At 35.1% G+C, this 24889-nt stretch overlaps 1 protein-coding gene across 3 annotated transcripts in view; it reads right to left on the minus strand.

Annotated features, from left to right (window-relative positions):
- The window catches only part of ODAD2 (outer dynein arm docking complex subunit 2), an 87380-nt gene that overhangs the window by 37387 nt on the left and 25104 nt on the right, over positions 1 to 24889 (minus strand). For all 3 annotated transcript variants that reach the window (XM_049798337.1, XM_049798336.1, XM_049798335.1), the window contains exons 10-16: positions 18654 to 18800; positions 18051 to 18260; positions 17655 to 17891; positions 16146 to 16256; positions 15468 to 15622; positions 11762 to 12004; positions 3471 to 3585 (exon numbers count right to left, since the gene is read on the minus strand). In XM_049798337.1, the coding sequence (XP_049654294.1) occupies positions 3471 to 3585; positions 11762 to 12004; positions 15468 to 15622; positions 16146 to 16256; positions 17655 to 17891; positions 18051 to 18260; positions 18654 to 18800 (1218 nt within the window). The remainder of the gene's footprint in view (positions 1 to 3470; positions 3586 to 11761; positions 12005 to 15467; positions 15623 to 16145; positions 16257 to 17654; positions 17892 to 18050; positions 18261 to 18653; positions 18801 to 24889) is intronic.

Consider the following 24889-nt stretch of genomic DNA (forward strand, 5'->3'; position numbering starts at 1 on the left):
CTCAGACTGTTTACTTAAATTACTTTGACAGACTTTATATGTAGCTGGCTTCCTGAAGTTCTTTAAGAAAGCCTTTACAGTTGTAAAGGCTAAAACTGAAACTTTGAAAGTTGAAAGCTGATATGCAAGCACAGACAAATGACATACCAAAAGATCATGACTGACATTACCATTCCTTCTCTTGTTTGCACCTAAAACTCTACTAAATATGAGGATGAAAAATAACCTCTACAACTTTTTCTTTTCTTTATTTATTTCAAGACATTCTGTTTAAAGGTTACTCTGTGAGGAAATAGGTATTTTCATACAAACTCAAGCTGGCAGTGTTCCTCTTATGGCACAAGGCCTTTGGATGAATTTTATAATAGCCCAAATAACATCTTTGTAGAGTTTCTCTAAATTTTTCTGTTGGGCCAATGTATGTTGGGAGAACATTATAAATACCATTTTTCAAAGAAGCATCATAACCAAATATTGCTGTTCCAACATCAACAGAGTTGAGTAGACTTCTCTTAGCCATTTTTCATAATCATTTGTGTTTCTTGGACAGTGCAATTACACTTTGCCATTACAATGTGACTGCAGTAGTAACTTTCCTTCTGGAAATAAGGAACTAATTAATAAGAATCTGCTTCTATTAAGATAATTCCTTTGAATAAATGACATTCTTGTCTCTAAGTCTTATATTTTAAAGAAATGTATGAACTAATTTATGCAAAATCATGAGATATTTGTCTAAGACTCGCAAGTAGCACTCACAGCTTCTGTGCAAATTTTCTCAGGAGAGTTCTACCACCCAAATTATATCACTGCCAGCCTACCTGTAAGATCTTCACTCTACAAGAAATTCTTAAGGCTAAAAGTATTTAGAACTAATGCCAGAATACCAAAGTGATGACTGATACCAAACCAGTATTATGTCTGTCAGAGCTGTAACAGTTTATGTACTACAGTGTACAATTTATATCCTCTATTTAAAAAGTCTTAGATCTGTCCTGGACCAAGTATCACCAACCTATATCATATTGCTGTAACAGACAATATCACTTCGCTATATCATACTGATACAATTTGATTCTATGGGAAGTACTCTGAACCAGCTACCATAATGCAACTGTTAACATATATCATCTAGGGTTACAAGAATTTGGATTCTGCTCCCTTTGCAATTAACTTCCTGTCTAATAGCAGGCAAACTAGTTAGACCCAAAAGCTCAAAACTGGGTAGCACCTAAACATCTCAAGAAAACAAGGCTTGGCCTTTTGTGACTCTTATTCCCCTAATGGTAAAACACGAATGGTAGACTTTTGAATCTTAAACAGATTACGGTGAGAGTAAGTGCATGAGAGATAATCATGTACTCACATACTATGACAATAACAGCCCTATCAGTATGATAGATTAGCTTCTAAGATTTTATACATATCATAGAAAATAGCCTTTAAGTTGGATGCACAGGAAATGTCTGTGCAGAAAAAAATGGATGCTGCGCTACATTGTTAGAAAGATTTGTTTCTGATACTATTAACAAGTTCTATTTCATCTATGAACCTCCACACTATGAAAGAGAACCACTACAGCTTCCACAAAAGAACACAAAAAGAAAACAAATCCAGATTCTAAGCTCACAGCTATTTGAAACATGGTTTGCAGTCCCAAGCACAGCTTTGGAAAAGCCTGAATGCACATAATCCTTTTAAAGTCATATACTTACTACTGCTTTTGAATCAAGCATGCATAAACGAAACTGTGCTTCTTGAAAGATCATGTAAATTGTTGAATATTATTAACTTTGAATAAAAAAATCAGTAGTTTGTTTAGTTAGAAATAGTTACTGCACTTCCACAGCGTGGCTATAATTGCTGCTTCATACATATTTCTTTCCATTCAGTGTCAGAGGAAAGGGTATTATTGGTAGGTTTGTTTCAGTGTGCCGCTCTGCTTCAGTCTCACACAAAGAACTCTTTGTGGGGTCACAGATTAGCATTTGGGCAGGCAGCCAAGAGAGATGAAAGGAGGATAGCCACACTAAGGATGTACATAGCTTACACTCATCAAATATCCTGGGGAAAAAAACAAGAAAAAAAATCCATGTAGTCTGTAATTTCAGTAGCTGTCGTCTATCCCCTTAGTTTCTGAAAAAGTGCTTTTAGTGGAAGGTCTAGCCATGTACAGTTCTGCTCTGGCACTACAGGTCGCAGAGTCTTATACATAATAAGTACTACCTCAGTACTGAGATAAAGTAATATTTTAACATTCAGTTATAGCAATATTGTTCGAGAGACACAGGTATAGCCATATCTTGACAGAGGAGACATGTATACACCCCACCATTAGGTAACAAAAAATTTCATTATACTAGAGTGTACATTTTAAAAAAAAAGAAAGATAATTCAGAATAACCAGCATGTCTGAAAAACAGCAAGCAAGCTGCGATTGTAGAAATCATTGTGAAGAAATAGAAAACGCTTAAGTTATAAAAATCAAGACCAAATGTTCTCACAACACTTTCATCCATATATCTGTATCTACATTCATCCATCTGTATAAATTAATAGCAACCATACAGTGCTCAATTTCAAATCGGGAAACACTGCCTGCTCAAGATATCTAGCACTTTGAAGGAATTTCCATTCTTTACATAGTCAGGATCTCAAATGATATGTAGAAGGATATATTTTTGTGGTATAGTAGAGAGAAGATGCAAAAGCTGCATTACATATGGAGGTATATAGAAATGCAAGATATTACTGTACAAGATTACAAGGATTAAGGATAAAAGTCTACTTAGTATTCTAGGAAACTTCTAATGGGAAACAAAACCTTCCCCATTTATTTTACCACAGGTCAGTGGTAAAAATTCACTGAAGATGACTTACAGCTTATACTCACCATTTTATCTCTATTTGGAAACTTACATGAAATAAATGAATAGCTCGGTCTTCTGTGCACAACTGACCTGCACAACAACCACTATTCACAACTGGCACTTTTTGTTGGCAGTCTGGGCAGAAAATCTAAGGATTACCTTGGCACCGAGTCTGAAATATGCTCTGAAACCAAATGATGGTCTCTTGAGAACATGGCTGAAGTACCTCATAGTGGAGAACAACTACAACTACCTGTGCTATTCATAGCTTGTGAGTAGAAGCTTTCTGTTTTCAGCACTGTCAGATTTTCAGCATGCTTTATTTCGGAACAGTAAGCTTAGGTCCTGATAAGTTATTAAAATATATTTTCCAAATAGAGTAAGCACTGTAACGGCAAAACAGAATGCTATAATGAGTGCTAGATGGAGGACTATTCACTTTTGAAAAGTGAATACATCAATTTTTTTAAGCAGTTAACAGAGAGAAATAAAGAGAGTGTAAGTAGCAAACAGCATAGTATTGCTGGAAATCATCCAAATATAAAAATTATATGTGAGTATATATATATAACAAAACTATTATTTTAAATCCTCTCTTACCTTAGCATTTTCAATGCAAGGACAAATAGCCCAAGCTGCACTTGCTTGAACATCTGGATTAGGATTTTTCAACAATGACCATAACAAACGAACTCCATCTAGACGGTCAATTATCCTATTGCAGAAACAGACCAAAAAAAGAGATAATTAATTATGGAGTAGGCAATGTTAAATTTTAAATGATATCAGTTTGTTTGGAACACTGCTTTAAGAAATATTGGTATAATTTTCTTTAACATACTGTTTTGCTTTATGTAACTGCTTGTGTTTTATTGTCAGCTAATTGCCATCAACATATTCAGTAAACATTGCTTACTATAGCAGATGGGTATGAACAAATCATGTAAAGACAGAATATGTTTTCTAACTAAATCTCATTAATATTTACTTTTTTCTCAGCACTGTCATTCAAAATGCTTATAGAAGATAAAGTAAACTACACTATAACCAGAACTCATATAAACGTGAAAACAAGCATGTGACTTTTTAACGATCTGCATGCAAAGTCAAATCTGAATTCAAGCATAGTGGCTTCTTTCATATAGTAACAAATACTTTCCAAAACAAATATTTATGCCCCAAACTATGTACTTAACTTTTTATTCAGTCTATGCTTAATGTATTTACCTTACTCTGTGACATATTTTAAAATACTATGTTTCTAATCTAGCATTAGAAATTAAAATGGTCACACCACAGAGCATCCTTTGTTGGGTACGAATAACGTGTAACTTGTTTCCCATGTGTTCCTTACCGAGAAGACTAACACTGAACACTATGCTATAATTACTTAAACATACTGTAATCAAAGTATCTTCATGACTAGCTGAAAAATGAATTATCATCTGAATCGTCTCTACACCATCTGTGTTATGTTTACATATCAATCAGGCTTGGGGATCATAATTTCACATCAGGGCGCAGTGAATACCTTAAACAGAAAGGAAGGTCAAACAAAACTTAATAGCCTTTACAAATATGTCTTTTTTCAAAAAGATATGTTAAACCCAAAGCAGATGAGCTGAAGATAAAGAAAAGCAAGTACACCTTCATTATCTAACCTCAAAAGTAATTCAATTGTATAAATCAGTCTACATCCTTAACTGTAAATACAAGAGAAATTTAAATACAGATTGTGCTTAAAAACATCAGATAAAACATCTCATTTGTGTTCACTATACACAGGTTTGACCGGAAATTTTTCAACTAATTATAAAATCAGCTTTGTATGTAATCCTATCATCATTTCAAGCAGAAAAAAAATTAAGGACAGGCACTCTGTATAAAATAACCAAGGATTTTATTCATAATGCTTTTATGCAAACTGGTTAAACAACTGTTTTTCAAAATAATAGTTTTTGCACAAAGCTATGGTTAAGCTCAGACACTGTAAGTTTTTTATGTTCTGCTAATTTTAATACAGCTTGTTTTACATACTCAGCTCCAAATCAACTGCAAGAAAATCACTATTCAAAGGACAAATTCAAAAGTCTTAACACAACAAAATAAAACAGCATGATCATGGACTACACAATTACATATATGTGTTCACATAGTAAGAATGACTTAAGTAAAAGCTTCAAAACAAGCTTTTAAATCCCTCCAAAGCCCAAACACTTTTAATTTTAATATTACTTTCCTGTCATTTCAGAAAGCACAAGGAATTTTTTCCTATATTGGAATTAATTAAAAAAGAACCCATGAATCTTTCTTCTAGTCAAGCAGAGTACTGACCGTTTACCAACATGAGGTACTTCCTCCCAAGAGGGGCTAAATATAAATGACCCTGCTCCAACCAGTATATAAAAATCGAGAGATAGAAGCCAAACATTGAGCTCAGATTTTTTCCATCACACTTAAAAAAACAACCTCTAGGCTGATTTATCTTTCCTTTCTATTTTTTTGAAAACTTCCTTTTCAATTTAAAGTTTACTTTCATTTTCTTTTCAGTTTTCTTGTCTTCTCTTCAGCTTTTCAAGGTAAACTAGCCTCACTCTATGGTTCATTTGCTAAAGAAGAGTTTTGCCTTTTGCTTGAAGACCAGAAAGACCAGTTGTCTTAGACCCAACAGAACAGCTCAGAATATCTGAAAGTGTAGTCTGCCATCCATTCAACATCTATAAAATCGAAGTATGGACTAAACAAACAAATCTCAAAATGGCATTGTTCGTCACTGATTACTGCTTTCTCTCAGTTACACTAGATGAACTCAAATGAAAAGAACTCTACATAGAAGAGCGATGCTCTTAAATTCTCATACTGGAAGAATTATTGTTGTGTAATCACCATACAAGCACAAACCCTTTTATTTTCATCTTGCTGAGAACATATATTTGCCAATTAAGAAAGCATTGCTAAATAGTTCAATTTTTTATCTTTCTATGGTTTCTCTGCACAATGTAGCAGATGAAGAAACTGGGTGTTAAATGAGCATATCTGCTATAAAAGCAAAGGGAACACTAAAATAAATGGCCCTGAAAAATGTTTCCTCTATAAAAGTGCTTAGACATTAGTTTCCTTTCTTTGTGAAAATTCCTTTTTAAAGTGGACAAAAATACACATTTAGGTTTCTTTACAAATAAACAGAGAGAGATGAGAAAATAACCTGTAATCTTGAAAATTTCAGCTCTGATGGCTTAATGCTAAACAATATTCTGATTTGCTTTTGTATCTAACTTTCTTCCCCAAATTTATTATAACATTATTAGCAGAATGCTGTAATAAAGCTACTTACCTTCAATAAATACAAGCAAACATACCTTAAAATTTACTTTGGTTGGCATTCAATTCTGTATTCATCCATAGCTAGTACATTAGTCACTCTGTGGTTATGGTCACTTAAATGATATATTTTATAATAATTTGTTGACATTATGATGATAAAATTAAACTACAGTTAAATCTGAATTAAGCAACAACTCACAGGACTGTTAAAGGACAGGTCTTTTACTAAGAACATTTTCTTTGAAAGCTGAAAGGAATCTCATAAAAGCTGAAATAATACGATATTTAGTTGATATAAAAAATCTTAATATTTACTATTTTGAAGTTCTAATATTTAACTGCTTTATAGAATAGCTGATCTGCATGTATGTAATGTATCTAATGTACAGAACACTATTAACAGTCAAAATCTTAACAGGCGTGAAAGTCACCCAAAGTAGAAATCTAAACTTTATTATAGATAATTGCTGTCTGCTGCTTCTCTATAAGTACATAACAATATATAAATATGCAGAGTTCAGAAGCAAGATCCCAGATTCTGAACTATTGTGGCTCTATACCTTAACACGGCAGAGGCATCACACAATAGACCTGTAGCAACATGGCCAGTGGCCACCTCTTCTGATTCAAAGCTCTGTGCATTGTTGTGGACTGTTCTTATTTGATCACTGATACAATTTAGAACAAGGTGCAGATTATTCCACTCCTCAAAATAACCAAGAGTAGTTGTATTGGCTGTTAGAAATAGCTGGAGTGACGAGGCGCTCCTATCATGCACTCCTGTGCTGGCCAGATATGATTAAAGCAGAGGTGAAGGGGTATGCAGCTGACATCACTCTAGAAAAAGACAACTGCAAGGTGTATGAGCAAATCGTCTTCCTGGTTTCCACTCAGAACAGCTGATGTATAGTGTATATAGAATATGTCTTATGGGCAAATAATTTTAATGCAGTTAAACCCACCCGGAGATTGCTGGAATGTCTAGGTTACAGTGAATTGTTATTTGCTATTTGACCAGTGCAGATAATTTAACAAGATAATTTTTTTTAATGACTTCTGTTGTCTGTGTACAGTCAACAGTTGTTTAATAAAGACTTTTCACATTATTTCATTTAAGAACCTTGATATCAGGACATCACTGAATATCATGATATGTCTGTGCAAGGTGTGGGTCACAATTCTAGAAATTTACTTTGCTTTTTTTAATACATTATCTGAAACTAGCAAAGCTGTTAATCTGAAATAGTACTTCTCTTTCAAATTCAAACTTAATATTGAACGTTTCCAGTAGAAACTTCAACATGAATTGCTTAAACACACATACACACATAGCCTAGACATCTGTTTGTTATATCTATCATCTTTCTCTGTTACAGTGTTATTTGCCAGAACTTTTGAGGACTCTAGTTTAATTGCCTGCCAATTTAGACCACAAATACAAATGTAAATAAACAAAGTTATACTGACTCTGTATTGTGCTCACTGGTAAGATTACAGGGTTTAATTCTGGCAGAATGTAATCTCGTCTTTCTTGAAACCACAATGTGGCATGTTTCTTAAAACTTTCACTAGTTGCTGTGGACTGCTTTGATAAATAGTATTATATACCAATGACTCAAACTGCATCTGTTTGGCTATAATAATTGTACATTTTAGTTTATAAGATTCTACACCCTCAGTTTTGAATGCTAGAGATGAAGTCTATGGGTTTTCAAATGAAAAGGGCAAATGAAAATCCAGTGGCAGTTAAAGAATAAGCACTAGTCCTCTGTTTTTAATAAGAGAGAAAAGAATAACTTGTAAAAAGTTCCTCAGAAACACAAATATACAAGAAAGATGTACAGCAGCATCTCTGTCACTGGCTGTGCAGCAGACTGAGTATGGAGAACAGCTTCATGCTGTCCACATAATAGTAAGGAAGTTCAGTCAAATAGTTATGCTTTTTTTTTAAGATAAGCCAACATTTTTTGCTGTGAGAGAAGCTGGCTGCTGTTCTTTGTTTTACATAGCTTAATAGAGTCAATAAGAATCACTTGATTGCTTGAAGTTGCCTTAAAGTAAAGGCTTGGTGCAGAAAAGTAACACTATTGTATCTTCCACTCAGTAGCTGTAAAAGTTACAGTGTCAACTAAGAAACATGGTGGAGATAAAATATATAAAAGACATCTAGAAGCTGTAGATTTACCTATGCCGATCTACTAGTCTCTCTTTGTCAGTGCAGGCTTCCTCCATGGAACATGTGATAAATGTACAATATTTCCCTCAGAAGTTAACCACACTGCTTCATAGAACACTATCAGTTTTTTATAATCCATAATAATATTTTATTCCTTATATGAGCATCCTCATCATTACATACCTTTGAATCATTCACAGAAACTACATGAGCTCCTCTTTTGGTCTGTATGGTTTCCACATACATACTGCTGCAAGTATAACCATGTTCAAAATAGAAGACTGCTCAACTGAGTATTTAGTCTCTAAGCCACCCTTTGTTAAACACACATGCAGTTACCTGAAAATTCTCAATCTTTATGATGGCTTGATACTCCCTTTTTAATTTTCCTGCTTTGTTCTGGGTTTCTAGTACATATGAAAGTCAATGATAGCAGAATCCAGAAAAATCATAGTTTTCAGAGTTTCTATAGTGCCCAACTAAAAACCGTAACTCTTTAAACGTAACTCTTACCAGATGACAAAGAAAACAAGATTCAAATTTGCCTGCCAGCCAAATTTGTCAGGAGAAAAGCTAATGGTAGAGAACAACTGATCTCCTAGAACCTGTGAAGCCATTCTAAGGAATAAGTGATTATGAAATAGGGCATGTAATAGGGATCCAGCCAGATGAACCAGGAAGACCAAAACCAGCTAAGTATCAACCTGCAATAGGAAGTTCTCATCACCTATATATACTTAAAGGCTACAAGTGGCTTTGCTTTGCTTCTTTCCACAAGACAACCTTAGCGTATCTCCACATCTTTGTTACGATTTGTCCTTTTGGTTAAGAACTTCAGAAAATGTTTACAGAAAGAGAATGAACTCCACAGTAGTTTCTAAAAGGCTACTTTTTGTTCTGGTCCCAAATTCTGTAAATGGAACAAAGTGATACTACAGACAATGTATCCTTCATGTCTTTGGTGACTTACTCTTCCCCAAAAGAAGGGCAGCAGTTTGGATGAGGAGCTACAATTTCAATTCTTGCTGTACTGGTCTGAGAGGAGGAAAAGGGAGAGGAATGGATGTCCCTTTTTTGGGGTGGAGAGGGTGCTCTTAAGTGCTCTTAACACTGTGAGAGGCTAGGCACTCAACCAAGCAAATCATTTAAACGTGAATAGTTGCACTGGTGTCAATGTTTCAACTAAGCATTGTTTTTAAATATTTTGCTGGATTGGTATCAAACGTATCCACACCAGGATGAATCATGCCTTGGGAAAAGACAGCAGCATTATCTCTTCTAGTACTACAAGTCTAACTGTCCTGGTTTCAGCTGGGATAGAGTTAACTGGTTTCCTAGTAGCTGGTAGGTGCTATGTTTTGAGTTCAGTATGCGAAGAATGTTGATAACACTGATGTTTTCAGTTCTTGCTAAGTAGTGTTTAGTGTGAAGTCAAGGATTTTTCAGCTTCTGATGCCCAACCAGCGAGAAAGCTGGAGGGGCACAAGAAGTTGGCAGAGGACGCAGCCAGGGCAGCTGACCCAAACTGGCCAAATGGGTATTCCATACCATGGGACGTCACATCTAGTTTAGGAACTGGGAAGGGGGAGCAGGGAATCGCTGCTCGGGGATTAACTGGGTGTTGATTGGCCAGTGGTGAGCAATTGCACTGCGCATCATTTGTACATTCCAATCCTTTTATTACTGCTGTTGTCATTTTATTAGTGCTATCATTATCATTATTAGTTTCTTCTTTTCTGTTCTATTAAACCGTTCTTATCTCAACCCACGGGTTTTACTTCTTTTCCTGATTTTCTCCCCCATCCCACTGGGCGGGGGAGTGAGTGAGCGGCTGCGTGGTGCTTAGTTGCTGGCTGGGGTTAAATCACGACACTAACTAGCATAGTACATCAGGTACACGTCACAGTCTTGATGATGATGATGATGATAATAATAATAATAATAATTTCTGTGTAACTTTTTTTGTCATAGTAAAAAGTATATTCTACTCTTGATCTAAGATCTTGAGAACTTGTTAATGTTTTAAAATATTTTTGAAAATATTTTAAAAGTTGTGAACCTTCAAGAGAGAATATTTTCATATGAACCAAATTTGACATTTGATTCCTTTGTCCACTCTTCACGTTTTGTCCCAAACAACCTGTACTCTCTCCTTCTTAAAAACAAGATGGACTTTGTTCTATCACAATTTTAGCAGCAACTTGTGTTATTTTTCATGCTTGTACTGACCACGTTCCAGTATGAAGCTATCCATACTGGATACTACAAGTGACAGTCCTGAGTACTGGAGTATGTCTGAGGTTTTATAAATATCAATTTATATTTGTTGGCATTTAAATTTCTCAGTTGATTTACAGTGTTAATTCTGTTAGGTTAATACATTACTCTAAAGGCTGATTTTTAGTGTGATATGTCATGAAAGTGATTTCATTTATTTATACTTTTATGCTACATGGCTAACTGTTCATACAACCCATGTTTACAGTTGTGTACCATCTAGCCTTTTGCCACTGGGTGACAGCCAAAGCATGAAAACAAAAGCCCTATTCAGGAAAAGAATTCCCTGCACTGCTATATGAATATCAAGTGAATTATGCAAATCAGAACAGGAGGAGCTTAATAAAACTCTCTTTCTGACCTTCCTTATGTATAAGGAGGGAAATATGCTGAGAATGTTGAGGTAAATATCCCTGTAAGAGAACAGTAAGCACAGTAAATGCCGACCTCAACATTTAACTGGAACACTTAATCATAAAACTCAAGGATCTTTGTAAGCTGCACAAATCTACATCACAAAACCAAAGAGAGCAGCAACTCTCTCAGTGAAAAGACAGTTGTCTCCTTTGGTTTTGCAAAGGAGTAAAAAGGGAGAAAAGGGTCCAAAAAAAGCTGAGTTAATAAAAGGAATGATGGAGAGGGACAAAACAGATAAAATACAAATAATACCCTACTTTAAAAATTTTCAAATTATTTTTCATGACAGTAAATGTGCACATTTCCATTTATAATTACTTTCTCTAATTTAGGCTATTATTTAGGATCTGAGAACAGATGTAAAAGGAGAAGGCAAAACAGGTACCTAGCATACAGCACTTAAAAATGGTGCTCTGTAACTCTGAATTTTAATAAAAATCCATTTTCTAACAGTTTATCTGATTTTCCCCAAAACACAAAGGCTTTACATTCTATATATTTCCTTAATGATTTTTTATACATATATATATATATATGTATAGTACATTTACAGTTGGATGTAACTAACCCACACAGCCCTATGGAAAACAAAAAGTAAAATATCATTTTAAGTCAGATTAGAATTGACTATATTTGTGCCAGAATTACTAAAATTTTTTTTTCAATATTTAAAATACTATGAATATGAAAAGCTTACATCATATTTTCAGGTTCTGTTGCACAAGCTCCCACTGCTTTGGTGACATTCACAAGTAGTGCCTGATCAGTGCCAGTAAGTAACTTCACTAGAGGTGGTATGCCACCACATTTACGGATAATAGTTCGATTTATTTGCTCTTGGCAACATTCTCCCAGTGCTCCGACAATATTTACAAGGACTTCTTCAGGCTGATCACTAAGCAGTCCTACCAAAGCTTCTATGGCTTTATATTCCCGAAATCTAAAAGACAGCAATAAAACCAAAGTCGTTATTTTCAGTATGTTACTGTTATAAGTTTAATTTTATAATTAAAGTATCATTCCAATTGAATTACAATGTTTAATTTCTCTGTGTAAATTACCTTGTTGAAGAAATCACAATATAGGTAAACCATTCTGATCAGTTCTTGAAAGTGTGACATAAAGCATAATTTCTTATTCTACCTTTTTAAATACATTTCTCTAATTTAGCTATCTAGGAATCTCCAGGGTAGTTTGAGGGTTTTTTAAAACTTGACATGTGGATGCAGCATATATAAATATATGAAACATATATCTATATATGAAAACATACTGGAAGACTGGCAAGTACTGTGGCATCCTAACTTCCAGTACTTTTTCCTGCCATACAATAGCTAAAGTAGTAGTGTATCAGACTCTCCTCCAACTCTCTGGACCAAAGGATCACCCTTACTTTTCACTAAATCTTAGCCTTTAGAGAGTTTGCCCTGATTAGTTCTATACTTAGTTCAGGCCTAATACGTGCATTTTCCTAAGGTCACACCTATAGTTCTAGTATACTTCTATTGTACTATGTTAGATTCCATTTTGAAATTAAGAAGTAAGTTGACAGAAATTTGAGTTGACTGCTATATTAAAACTTCCCTCATTCTTCATAGCACTTCTGGTACTGAAAATCAAAAATATGTTTTTAAAAATGCTGGAGGTCCTATCCTACAAACAGATGCATGCTAAACCTCCGAAGTTCATCTTTCAGAATAGGACTTTATTCCTCAGTACTGGGGTCATCTTCTAAGTTTGTTTTGTTCAGAACTTAAGAGGATTCTTAACACTTAACACATACTGTATCTTCCTTTCATACATTTTTGATAATACACCTTGACAATTCCACATGGTATATCAAGCTAGATCTAACCTGTATATTATCGAATGATTTATACCTTTGTGTAAATACACACAGTTCCTCCCCTAAAGAGGTAATTTCTCTGAGGGTAGAGTTCTCATTCGTGCTTCCCGCAAGGCCCCTAGCTTCTGGAAATGTCTACTTGAGTTACAAATACTCTGTATTTTCCAGGAATCGGTTGTACATGTGGCTTTCCTTTCATACAAAGAAATAAGACTTTTTGAGATTTCGATGACAGAACTAGAACTGTTTCAGTAAAAGTTAATCTTTCCAATCTGGTTTATCAGTATAACAATTAAAGTGACTGAGAAATGAGAAACTCTCCTATTTCATCATTCAAGCCTTTGCTTAAAGAGGCATCTTCCTCTCTTCATTCACTGTAATTTGGAAGTATTCCTATAATTTCTTTTCAAGAGAAAACATCAACAGCGTGAAAAATGAGTTATAAAGTAAGCAAACATTTTAAAAAACAACCCTGATTTTCTCTGGCTACTTTATCTGTATTGCATATCAACTGCTTCACACATGGAACGATACGAGCTGGCTCTGCAATGGCAGGCTACACTCTGACAGAGCTGTTGGCTCGGGCCATCTTGTGTCCAGAAGCAGTATGGCTGCTTGCACGCAAACTGGAATCTGAGCTAGTCAGGCCCAGGCACCTGTATCAGCTCATTGCTGAGTCAGCACAACATCTCAGCAATGTACTTCAGGTATAGGAAATACTGTGGAGTAGTTCAAAGATAATTAAGTGGTCCTGCAGGAACCAGCAGGGTTTGTTAGTTCTAGCTTCATGCCAGACTCAAGCTCATCCCTCCAGATCTACTTATGTGTTTTCATATTATCCTCCCTCCCTGCTCTGTAGTGCCCCCCCATCTTGAGTTTGGATAGGGCTTACTGCTTCAGACTCAGCACTACATAATACATTAATTCAGCTCAAGCCTGGAGCTGCGCCTGGCTAGTAACCTTCGTGGAGCATCAAGCACTTGCCAAAGATATGTGAGTAGCCCAGCAAAAATCTGTTTGCATTTGGACAGAATTATTGGCTACAGCTATACTAATAAATAAAACAGGCAAGGGCTCATTCTCTAGCCCTAAGGACAAGAAGCACAACATAGCATCCATATGGCCTAAAATCTCTTATCCTCACAATTCAGGGTGGCCTCACCCATTCTGCCTAATGGAAACAATCTGTTGCCTGTGCTGTTCCCAAGGAGTGTCTGGGCATTGTCTGGGAGAGTGCTTGCTGGCACAGGCCAAACTGTGTAAGGGACTGTGCTAGCAGTTAAACAGTATGGCTAATCATAACATAGTGCCTGAACTCTGAAAGGTTTGGCCCTGTTTATTTTAGTAGTATAGAGAGAGCCATTCAGTCCATCTCCTCACTGATTGATACAGAACCAGCATGCCTCTGTGCAGATACCCAAAGCCCACAGAAAAGAAGGACATACCCTTCTGAAAAGCCAGTTTACTGTGCAATCAAGAATGCAAAAAGCAGTAGGGCAGCAGTAGAGTATGTAAAGACCACGGCTCTGTATACTAACAGTTTGGGAATTCATTTAGGACAGTAAAAAGCCAGACTGCAAACCCTTATTACTGGAATTCTTTCTGATTTTTATCCAGCAGTTATCTATTGCATCTGCTTGTCCAGCAAGGTACACTAAAATTAGGACTGCAAGAAGAGGTTAGCTCTTACTGATACTCTTTAGAGCCTATGAATCTTACATTCCTCTGTACAGAGCTGCACAACTTCAGCAGGAAACCTAGCAGATACTCCAGTGGAGCAGGCTTTTTTTTGAGGTAAGGTGCATGAATCTGATAAATTAATTTTAGATGAGGTAATCGAGTATTCTCAATCATTAAGCTGTTCCATGAAAGGTGGAGGGTGATAACTCCTGTTGTCACATTCTCAGATAATCACTCATGACCCCAGTACTGAGAGGTTGTAGGTACCTATGGTAGGACTCTCATCAGTTAATTCCACTCATATAGAAGCTGGGTGTCCAGACTAAGCTACTTTTCTGAGCCTCTTCTGTAGTCAAGGAGAGAGGCACCTAGGCTAAGTATCCTAGATTCCAGTCTACTTCCAAAGTAGGTGACCTAACATGTATTGGATATCTACCCTAAAATGAGATAATTTGCTCTAGGTCTCTCCTGATGTAAAATGTTAAAGCTAAGTGTGCTAACTACTCTCTCTGCCATGCAGCAGTGATTCCGATTGGTAAGCTACAGAGAGGAGCGGGGACATCAGATACACCCACGTGTCAAACGTTTAGTATGTGCTAGTACACCTCCTGACTCAGTGTCCTATATCTTAACTATTCTTTAGAGGCACCAATTGTCCCCATTGACTCTTAAGATTGTAGGAACTTAACACTGGCTCCACTGTACCCTGATAAGGTCAGGTGGCAATTTTTTAAGTACTATAAAACTTAAGTTGAAAGCCCAACTGATTATAAAGTACAGTTTTGAAGAATCATGACATAACAATTTTGAAAACAATAGAGGCCCATAAAATCAAAACATGATAATGTAATAAATGTTTGCAAAATTGAATTGTTACTTTGACACATTTTCTCCACTGATTGCACATTTCCAGATTGCTCCTGTCACAGCTGCTAGAAGTTGTTTGTTTTCAGATTTACCAAGCAGAACAGACAGTGGTTGTAGACCTCCATGCTGTCTAACCAGGTCACGTGTTTCTTTATCTTCCGCACACTATACAAAAATATTAAATATATGTATTATGTTAAACGTGTAAAATGATGTCTTCAAAAGCCAGGTGTATTATTTTGTAACTAGTAAAGCTAATACAGAAGAAAACATAAATATTTTATTAAAGTATCTGAATATGCTATCAACTCACCAAGATAGTTTGACAGTAAACTGCTACTGTGTATGCAGCAGTGTTTATACTATCACATTGTCCACCTTGTGGGCAAACAAACATAAAAAACAAAAGCAGCTCTTTGCATGGTATGCCCTGCCTCTCTCCATTGGTTGCCTGTGCAATTTAGGGCTTGCACACAAGAAAAGCAAGTAGGAACTTAATTACAATATTAAATATGCAGCCAAAATATTCTCCTAAGAATTATCCAAAGACCATCCAAAGACCATTTTTATAAAGTAATTTCTTACACATTAGAGAAACAGTAAAACTAAGAAATATTAAAACTGACAACTACGTGAAAACAAAGGGCTAATCCTGGCTCCGTTCTACTGATCATAATAATACAATTACCTTAAATATGGCACTTGCACAATGCATCTGAAGCTCCTCATGCTCACTACTCAGATTTTTCACAAGGTTCTCAATCATTCCTTCTGTCCTTATTGCAAGTCTGTAACTTGGCTAAAAAGATAAACTGTATCATTTAAATCCTGTATATTAACAGTTAATAACACTAGTCACAATAATAATACAGTGCTACAATTCTAGGCATTGATATTGAGAAGCCTTGTACTTTATTTTAAGCACAAGTCATCTGCACTGCCTTAAAAAAATACTATTGATGTTCTCAAAGTTAATCAAACACATAAATTCTCTGCAGTGCTCTTGAAATCACCTGTAAAACCAGGTGCTGCAATGCCTCTTTTGTAGCCACCTGGCTTAAACAGAACTCAGAATATTCTGAAAGGTGTCCAGACTCCCTGCTCAGAGCCAAGGAAAAAAAAGATGCTTCAGAATGGGATCAAGAAGTACCCATTCACTTCATCGAGAGCCAGCAGCCAAAACAACAGATCTATTCCTAGAACAAGGTTAGAAAAACGTTCTTAGAATTAAAATTTTTTAGTGACTTTTTCTTCCAAATTTTAACCCACAGGCATTGTAACAGGGGACCATTATTTGAGAGAGGGGAAACATCTGTGTAAGAGATGCATTTAGTGTTACTTCCAAATTTGGCCAGATAGGAAACCCTCAAAAACTTCACCTTCTCAATATAGACTTACTGAAGCTAAAATCTGCCAGGTTGCTGTCTCGTAGAGCATGCATAAACTTGTGTAGTTCAAGAAGCTAATTTTGAAAATACAAAGTGTCTTATAATGTAAAATCTTTTGAAAAATCATGTCTTCCATGTCTCAAATTCACCAAGCCAGAGAACTTATGTATATTTTTGACCTTAAGTGCCATGCACCTTAATTTCAAATATGATTCCACAAATGGAGAAATAACCACTCATCTTATATGGCAATGCTAAAAAATACTTGTATTCAAATTTAAAAACTGTAAACAAGTAAATACACTCAAAATTGTGAAACCTGCCAAGGAAATCTGTAGAAAAATCACATATATTCCTTTCTTCTGTTTGCAATCAATCAGACACTGTCTTACCCAATTCACAAGGACATTGTAAACCACACTGCCCGGCACTGCATTGGATCTTCTTGACCTCACCTGCAGGTTAGCTTTGTAGAATTTAAATGTCCTGATTAACCAGAATATAGCATCTTAAGTTGCCAAATTTGTCAAGCAGGATGAAAAAAATTAGAAAAATTTGAAATTTAAGGATAAGGATTTCATTTCTATATATCTTCTTTCAAAGACTACTCCCAGCATTTTAAATAAAAAATATGTGGTCTTCACTTCATTACAAGCTGTGACATTCTCAAAACCACTTTGACCACACAAAGCATCTACTTCCTGATGGGGTAACTGCATTGGTTTAAGTGACAGTCAAACATAATGCTTCCTTTTAGTAGCATATTGTTTTAATGATTAGAAATAACTTAGCTGTATGTGTTTACTTACCTCTGAGGCACATTCTTGTAGTGTCCCCACTACTGGGGTTAAGATGTTTGCATGTGAAGAACAGAGCCATCTAGCTAATAATGGAATGCCACCAGCTTTACGGATTGCTTCTTTATTTTTGGTGCTTTTGCTGCAGCTCCAGAGTGCCAAAGCCCCACAGCGTGCTATTTCAGTATCTTTTGATTGGTATGGTGTTAGACTGGTTGATCCCACTGAAACACATTCCAATAGCCCCACCTAAAAGACCAATTTTTTCAATTATCTATAGGGAAGTTTGATATTATACTGCTTTTTAATGATGGTAATCTCTACAAGAATCATTTATACAACACATAATGTATTATTTGTACAAAAAATATGCATATAACAAGGGTAAAAGTTTTAATGTCTGCTTACCAATCTCTTGATACCTCCATGCTGCCTTACTGTCCTTCGTGCTTGTTTAAATCTAGCAACATTAGCAATTGTTTCAGCTGCCAAACATTTTAGATCTTTATCTGGAGAATCCAGTATTTTCACCATGATCTGTAAGCCCCCAAGATCTGCAATTGCATGTCTGATCAGTGTATTTTGACTAATTTCCTTCAAGATTTTTAATGAACCAATCTAAATAATGGAAGATAACATAAGTTAAACATTATTTAAGTATACATAAACAGACAAATTATTTAAAATCAGAAGAAAAGAAGGAAACTGAAAGTCAAAGAAATTTATTTTCTAATTTCCTTCAAGATTTTTAATGAACCAATCTAAATAATGGAAGATAACATAAGTTAAACATTATTTAAGTATACATAAACAGACAAATTATTTAAAATCAGAAGAAAAGAAGGAAACTGAAAGTCAAAGAAATTTATTTTCTAAAAAAACCTTGAAATTGAGAAAATACAGAAATGAGAAAGAAATCAAATTTTTTTTATACTATATAACTTTGCAAACTGAAAAAAAAAATCTAATAGAAAAGGTGTATTCATTGCTCTATTCAACAAAGCTACTTACTTGACATTTAATTTCTTCTGTATCAAGTAAATTAATTAACACTTCAAGACATCCAATGTCTCTGATGGCCAGCTGACAAGTTTCTTGAGCCAGATTGAAATCCCTCATTGAACACAATGCGATTACAGTAGCTGTTGGGTTACCTCCCTAAAATAAAGCAAATAATTAACAAATGTGTAAAGTGCATTTAATATAAAACTTAATCTCTTCTACTAGTACTAGTAAAACTACTACTAAAGAAAAAACATGTTAGATTATTTTGATGTTATGGTGTTAAACAACACAGACATAGTAAGAAATTGAATTATTGATAGTCTGCAAATGGCATAAAGATTGAAGTAAGAGTGAACAGCACAGGTGACAAATGACTAATATGGCTTGATGTGAATGGACTAGTAAATGAGGCAGTCAAGTATTGTGAGTTTTGTATGAGTGTTTGCAGAAGAACATACAGTTAAGATACAGACATTTCAGAGAAGCTATCTGCATATTTTGCATTGGTATTCACTCTGGAAGAAACCCATGAGATTCCAATGGCAATCTTCCATTGTGGACATTTCAGAGGATTTTTCTGAAACTGAAGCCACTGTAGAAAATTTTTCTAAAAAGACCCCTCACATGGTGAACAGTAACAAATTGCCATTATTAGATAGTATTCAACTGAGTTATAAAGGAAACAGGGTAAAATAGTTGATTCAGAAGAAGTGGCATGTATCCTCTTGCTTTAAACTGCCCTGTTACCAATGTCCTGGGAAACAACAAATGTGACATCAACTTGAGAAGAGCTCAAGGGTTATCCAAGGTCTTTTAGCCAAATATCTGTGCTGGACAAATTGGTAGACTGTAATAAGGAACAGAATTAGCAGGCATCTGTCTAAATATGATATTCTTGCACCAATATCATATACTTAGAGTCACCATGGATCTGTTAAGAGAAGTCCTACCTTACAAAACTTACCAAGCTTGCAGCAATGGTGATCTAGTTGATATGTCTAACTGTACTCCATAAGGATTTTGACAAAGTCCCTCCCTGATTGCTTTTAAAGAAACTAAGCCACTATATTATGAGAGGAAAGGTCATTGCATGGATTGAAAAGAATGACTAAAGGATAGGAAACTGAGGATAGGAGCAAATAGTTCAATAAAGGGATGTGATTTAGTGGAGTTCCATGGATCTGTGTTGAAATGATGCAATTCAACATACTCGTAAACACCCTGAAAAATGGAAGAACTAGTTATGTGACAAAGTTTGTTGACGATATTATGACTGAGGGCCAGTTGTGACAAACTGTTAAGAACTTACTAAGACTAAGAGGGCAATAAAACAGCAAATGAGAAAATGAGAAGTGATGCACATCAGAGAAAACAATCCTAACTCCATAGATGAAATGATAGTTTTTCAGCTGACCATTAAAAATCAGAAATTATATCTTGAGGTTAGGGTAGATGGCAATCAAAAAACAAATGGAATATTAGGACTTATTTGGAAAAAATAGTGAACAGAGAATGTCACTATACCGCAGTATAAATCCATGATTCACATACACCTTAAAAACTTCATGCAGATCTGCAGCCTCTGTTTCAGGAAGGTTACTATAGAAAGCTTTCAGAGAAGAGAAGGAAAGATAATTCAAGGTTTTTTCAGTCTAGAAGAGGGATGCCTGAAGGGATATGATAGACATCTACAACGTTAGGGATGGCACTGAGCACAATAGATAGGGATTGACTGTCCAATGTCTCTTTTAATACAGATATAATCTCTTTTAATAATGAGATATAATAGGATTCAGGTTAAAAATAAATAAAGTGAGTTGGTTCTTCAAATAAGGTAACAGACAAGTGGAACTAGCTGTGAAAGGATTCCGTGAAAGTTAGAAGTTTTCATTGAAGGTCAGTAAAGCCATAAATATCTCATTCACTTTTCAACTCCCTGAGCTAAAAACAAGTGGCAGCTTGGAGAGTATTAGAAAGCTGTGCATTTGCCCTGGCATTCACTTATGGTCCTGTGTTTCTTCTGCTTGGTAGAACAGGAAGAGAGTTTCACACTACTATAAGTTATGTAGTCAGGTTTCCCACATTTGTGGAAATCAGAGGTCAGGACATCTGGACTGCAAACGATGAACTTCAACCACAGAAAACTTCCATCCCGATCATGTCTCCCCTCCTGTTGCAGTTAGATTATTGGGATACATTGTCTTTTGATCTACCTGATACAGTTTCTTTTATTTCTAAATTTAAGGTCATACACTTACAAATAATGAAAACAGGACATAGCTCAATATAGGAGTTCTATCCTGGAAACCAGAGCATATAAACAGACTTGAGATGTTGAATATGAAGAATATGAATTTGAGATTACACTGTAACATTTGATTAAAAGAATGAATTTGGGGATGTATAATTAAAAGTACTGGATAGGAACATAGGTATTATCTCTTTTTAGGCACGCATGCAACTGCTACTGAAATTCTGTGTCTAATTTTCTTTTTTACACTTCTAGAAGGAAAGTGAAAATATGGAGATGATTCAGAGAAGAGAAATAAAAATGATTGTAAGACTGGAAAGTGGTTGCATTAAGACAGACATGAGAAGCACTATTTAGTTTATTAAAAAGTAAATTAAGGTATGATTTATTCATACTGAATAAATAAATCTGTGAGGAATAGGAATGTGATCACAGAGAACTCCACAGTCTAGCACAGAGATTTAATGATTTGGAGTTAATGTACTAAAATTTAGATGAGGAGTAAAGTGCAAGTTTTCCATTGTGTGGTTAATTATCCTTTGGAAGAAATTACTTAGAGTGATGATAAGTTTTCCAGTAGTGGAAATTTTTCAGTCAAAACTGGATGTTTTTCTAAAAGATAAGCTCTATTTCAGTCACAGCTGCTAGACTAAAAGCGAGAAAAAGATCAAAGAATACACCCTATGGTATGCAGGAATTTAAATCATATGATAACAATGGATTCTTTTGAACCAGTGAATATAGATTTACTATTAATCAAATCAGGGATGAACCCAGCTGCACAGAAATTAGGAGGGTTGAGCTACCATGTAGCTGCAACAGAAGCTGGAGTGCATGAGCAGTGCCAACTGGTGCTAACATGGAAGTTACAACTTAGAGCACCTAGTAAATCAAACTACAGTATGCACCTCCCACATGCCTCTCAATTCCAGGGAAGCTTTGGCTCCTATCCAGATCTGAACTATGCCGCCCAAGCCAATCTCTTTCAAATGACAGTTTTGAAACTGTAAAGGACTTTGAACCAACCCTTTCCAGAGTAAGATATTTTGCTAAATTGTGCACATCATACTGAAATACAGAATATTGAAAAACTAAGTAATGTTTGCTAGTAGTAGTACTGTTTGAAACCAGTAGGTCTAACAAAAGCAGAACTTCTGCAGCATAGTTCTTAAACGTAAACAGAAAGAGTAAGACAAATACAGTAAAAAAGTCTTTAAATTTAACATGGTCTTCAACAGATACCATAAATGTAGTAGAAAATTGCAAGTCAGAAAATACATCCAAAAGGAATGTGAGAAAAATACTTCATAAAATTTCAGATCAGACAAAAGACTTCAGCTAATCAATAAAGACTTCTGCTAATCAATAAAGGGTATGTATGTCAATGGTACTTCATAGATAATTTTTACTTAAATTTCTTGTAACAACAGATATCCCCAGAATTTCCCTACAGAAAACTGCTTAAATATAAAGGTAATTTTTTAACATCTGTAACATATAGTGTCCTAAAGGAAGATTCCTACATTTTTTTTTATGTTATCTTTCTTTAATCTTCATTATCATCTTGACTTCAGAAGAAAATGAAACATGTCTTGCTTTAAGAACATGTTTTGATCTATTTTGAAAATATGTCCTAGGGAATAATATATTATAACAATTTCTCAAATGTTTTCCTAGAGAAATGAGTTTATCGACACATATCAAACTCTAAATGATTTTTTTTTAAAAAAGTAAGATATGATTACAAAACTATACAGAATATTCTGTAGCTCAAAAGGACTAACAGCTGTCTTTTTATGAAGTTTGTGGTCTTTTCATATAGCTTAGACTTTGAGATTTACTTTGCTTTGTATTAAAAAAATTTTGCAACAGGTGTTTAAAGAGAAAACTTTCTTTTTATTATTTTACATATAAGAAGTATATCACTAACCTGACAAGCGATGTCACTTCTTTTGAGGAGTGCTTCTCCTACAGTGAAACTACATTTATACATAACATGGTCATTCATAATTCACTAACCTTACATGTATAATGGTTGGCACATGACATCTAGTGTGGACCAGGTTTTTAAAAAATAAACAACTTTTAATTCTTTTACATTAAATAAAAAATAGAACTGTATATAATATATATATGCATTTTATTTTTTCAGTTTCAAAAATGCACCACTTTAAGTGTTTTTAAAGTAAAACCACAATAAAATATTTTTCATATGTGCTGAAGCATCAGTTCTACAAAATAAGAAATATTACTCATGGTTTCAACAATTATATTTTGTTTCTTGAAGTTATCATTACAGTAAGTCTTGCAGTACTTATAGCACAGATTTTAACATGCATGGAAATAGTTACCTCTTTATTAAGTTGACATAAAATCTGCATCATGTTGTTATACCATTTGACATCTGATACGTTGGATGCAAAATAAACTCTACTGGCAGATCAACAATCAATTTTAAGGCTTGAAATTAAACACAGATTTAGTTTAAAATGTGCCTATCTTCCTACATAGTGGTATAACACATATACCCACAAATTAAATGAAAATATAACACTATCACTGCTACACTATCAGTAAAACATCTTCTGTGCAATGTATGTGTAATGTCTCTATTATGACACTCTGACCTCACAACTGAGAATTACAGAACTATAATGTGTAGCAAAGCCTCTTTTTCTTTCGCTTTTATTTTTGACGTGTTTAACAGGCCACCTTTATAATACAATAATGCACAGATTAATCTAGTTAAAACTTTTAATGTATGGTATGTATACAAAGGCAGCTGTTTTAGATGATGATAAGATTGTATATAAGTTTGGTATGTGTGAGTCCAGTCTCACTGGTTTAGTCACCACTATATTAGAAACATCCTTATTTGGCAATGTTTCTCCAAATATGACTACATGCATCAGTTAGTTCATTCTGAATGCACAGAAAGATGGAAGATGCATAAAATTTTGGCTGGATCCAGGCCCCCTTTTCAGTGGCTTCCTTAGCGTCCTATCTTTCTCCATTTAGAAATCCTTGGGTCTTCAGAAATTCTTCCTTATGATCTCAAGGAATGTTGGATACTGCTTCTGAAGCATTCAAGTACCTTCTGACACCTTCTGGCAGAAACACGTTCAAATACAGCATGCCCAACACACACTACTCAAAGATCTAGTGAAAGATGTCCCGGCCCATGACAGGGCAGTTGAACTAGATGATCTTTAAAGGTCCCCTCCAACCCAAACCATTCTATCATTCCATAATTTCAGGTTATGGTGGCTCCTCAACAACAGCACTGGTAGAAAGTAGCTACCCACTTAGTTACTGGTGCTAGTATTTGGTAAAATTAGTATTTAAGGCCATCCTAGGGCTTCTTAAGCCACAAGAGAGTTCCAGTAGGAGGAAAAAAACAAAATTAGCTATAGGGACATATTATAATATTCTTAAGCATTTCACTTTTTTCTCTGTAAGTTTGTTAAATGAATTTTACAGTGAAAAGAACTGTGAAAGATGGCTTTGTGCTTATTTTGCAGCCATTACCTCCTAAAGCAGCTGAAATCATCTTGATTCCCAACATAAGTCAGGGCAGTACAAAGGCTCGTTGCCCAGGATATTGCACAGGTACAACAATGTTTTTAAATGGCAGTGTATCAAATAGCAATTAAATAAAAGCTCATAGAAGGCCAGAATTTAATCCATTGTTGTTTTGTAAATTCAGGAAACCAGAAGGCATGATGTAATGGGAAAGAAGGAAAGAGGAAGCTCAGAAGAGTCATTAGTGCCTTTAAAAAAATTACATAATGAGTACAAAAGCAAAAATCTCATTGAGGATGAAGAATGGGAAGTGTAGAGAGATATTAATCAGGCAAAATCATGAGCTCTTCAGTTGGCTGAAGCTCAGGAAGGATAGAGAGTGAGGACAAATAACTAAGAGTGAAAATAAAAGAATAACACAAGCATGTAAGGCCACAAACCAAAATACAACTACCAAGGGACACACAAG

This window comes from Accipiter gentilis, chromosome 4 (genome assembly GCF_929443795.1).
Source record: "Accipiter gentilis chromosome 4, bAccGen1.1, whole genome shotgun sequence".
In the NCBI taxonomy this organism is placed as follows: Eukaryota; Metazoa; Chordata; class Aves; order Accipitriformes; family Accipitridae; genus Astur; species Astur gentilis.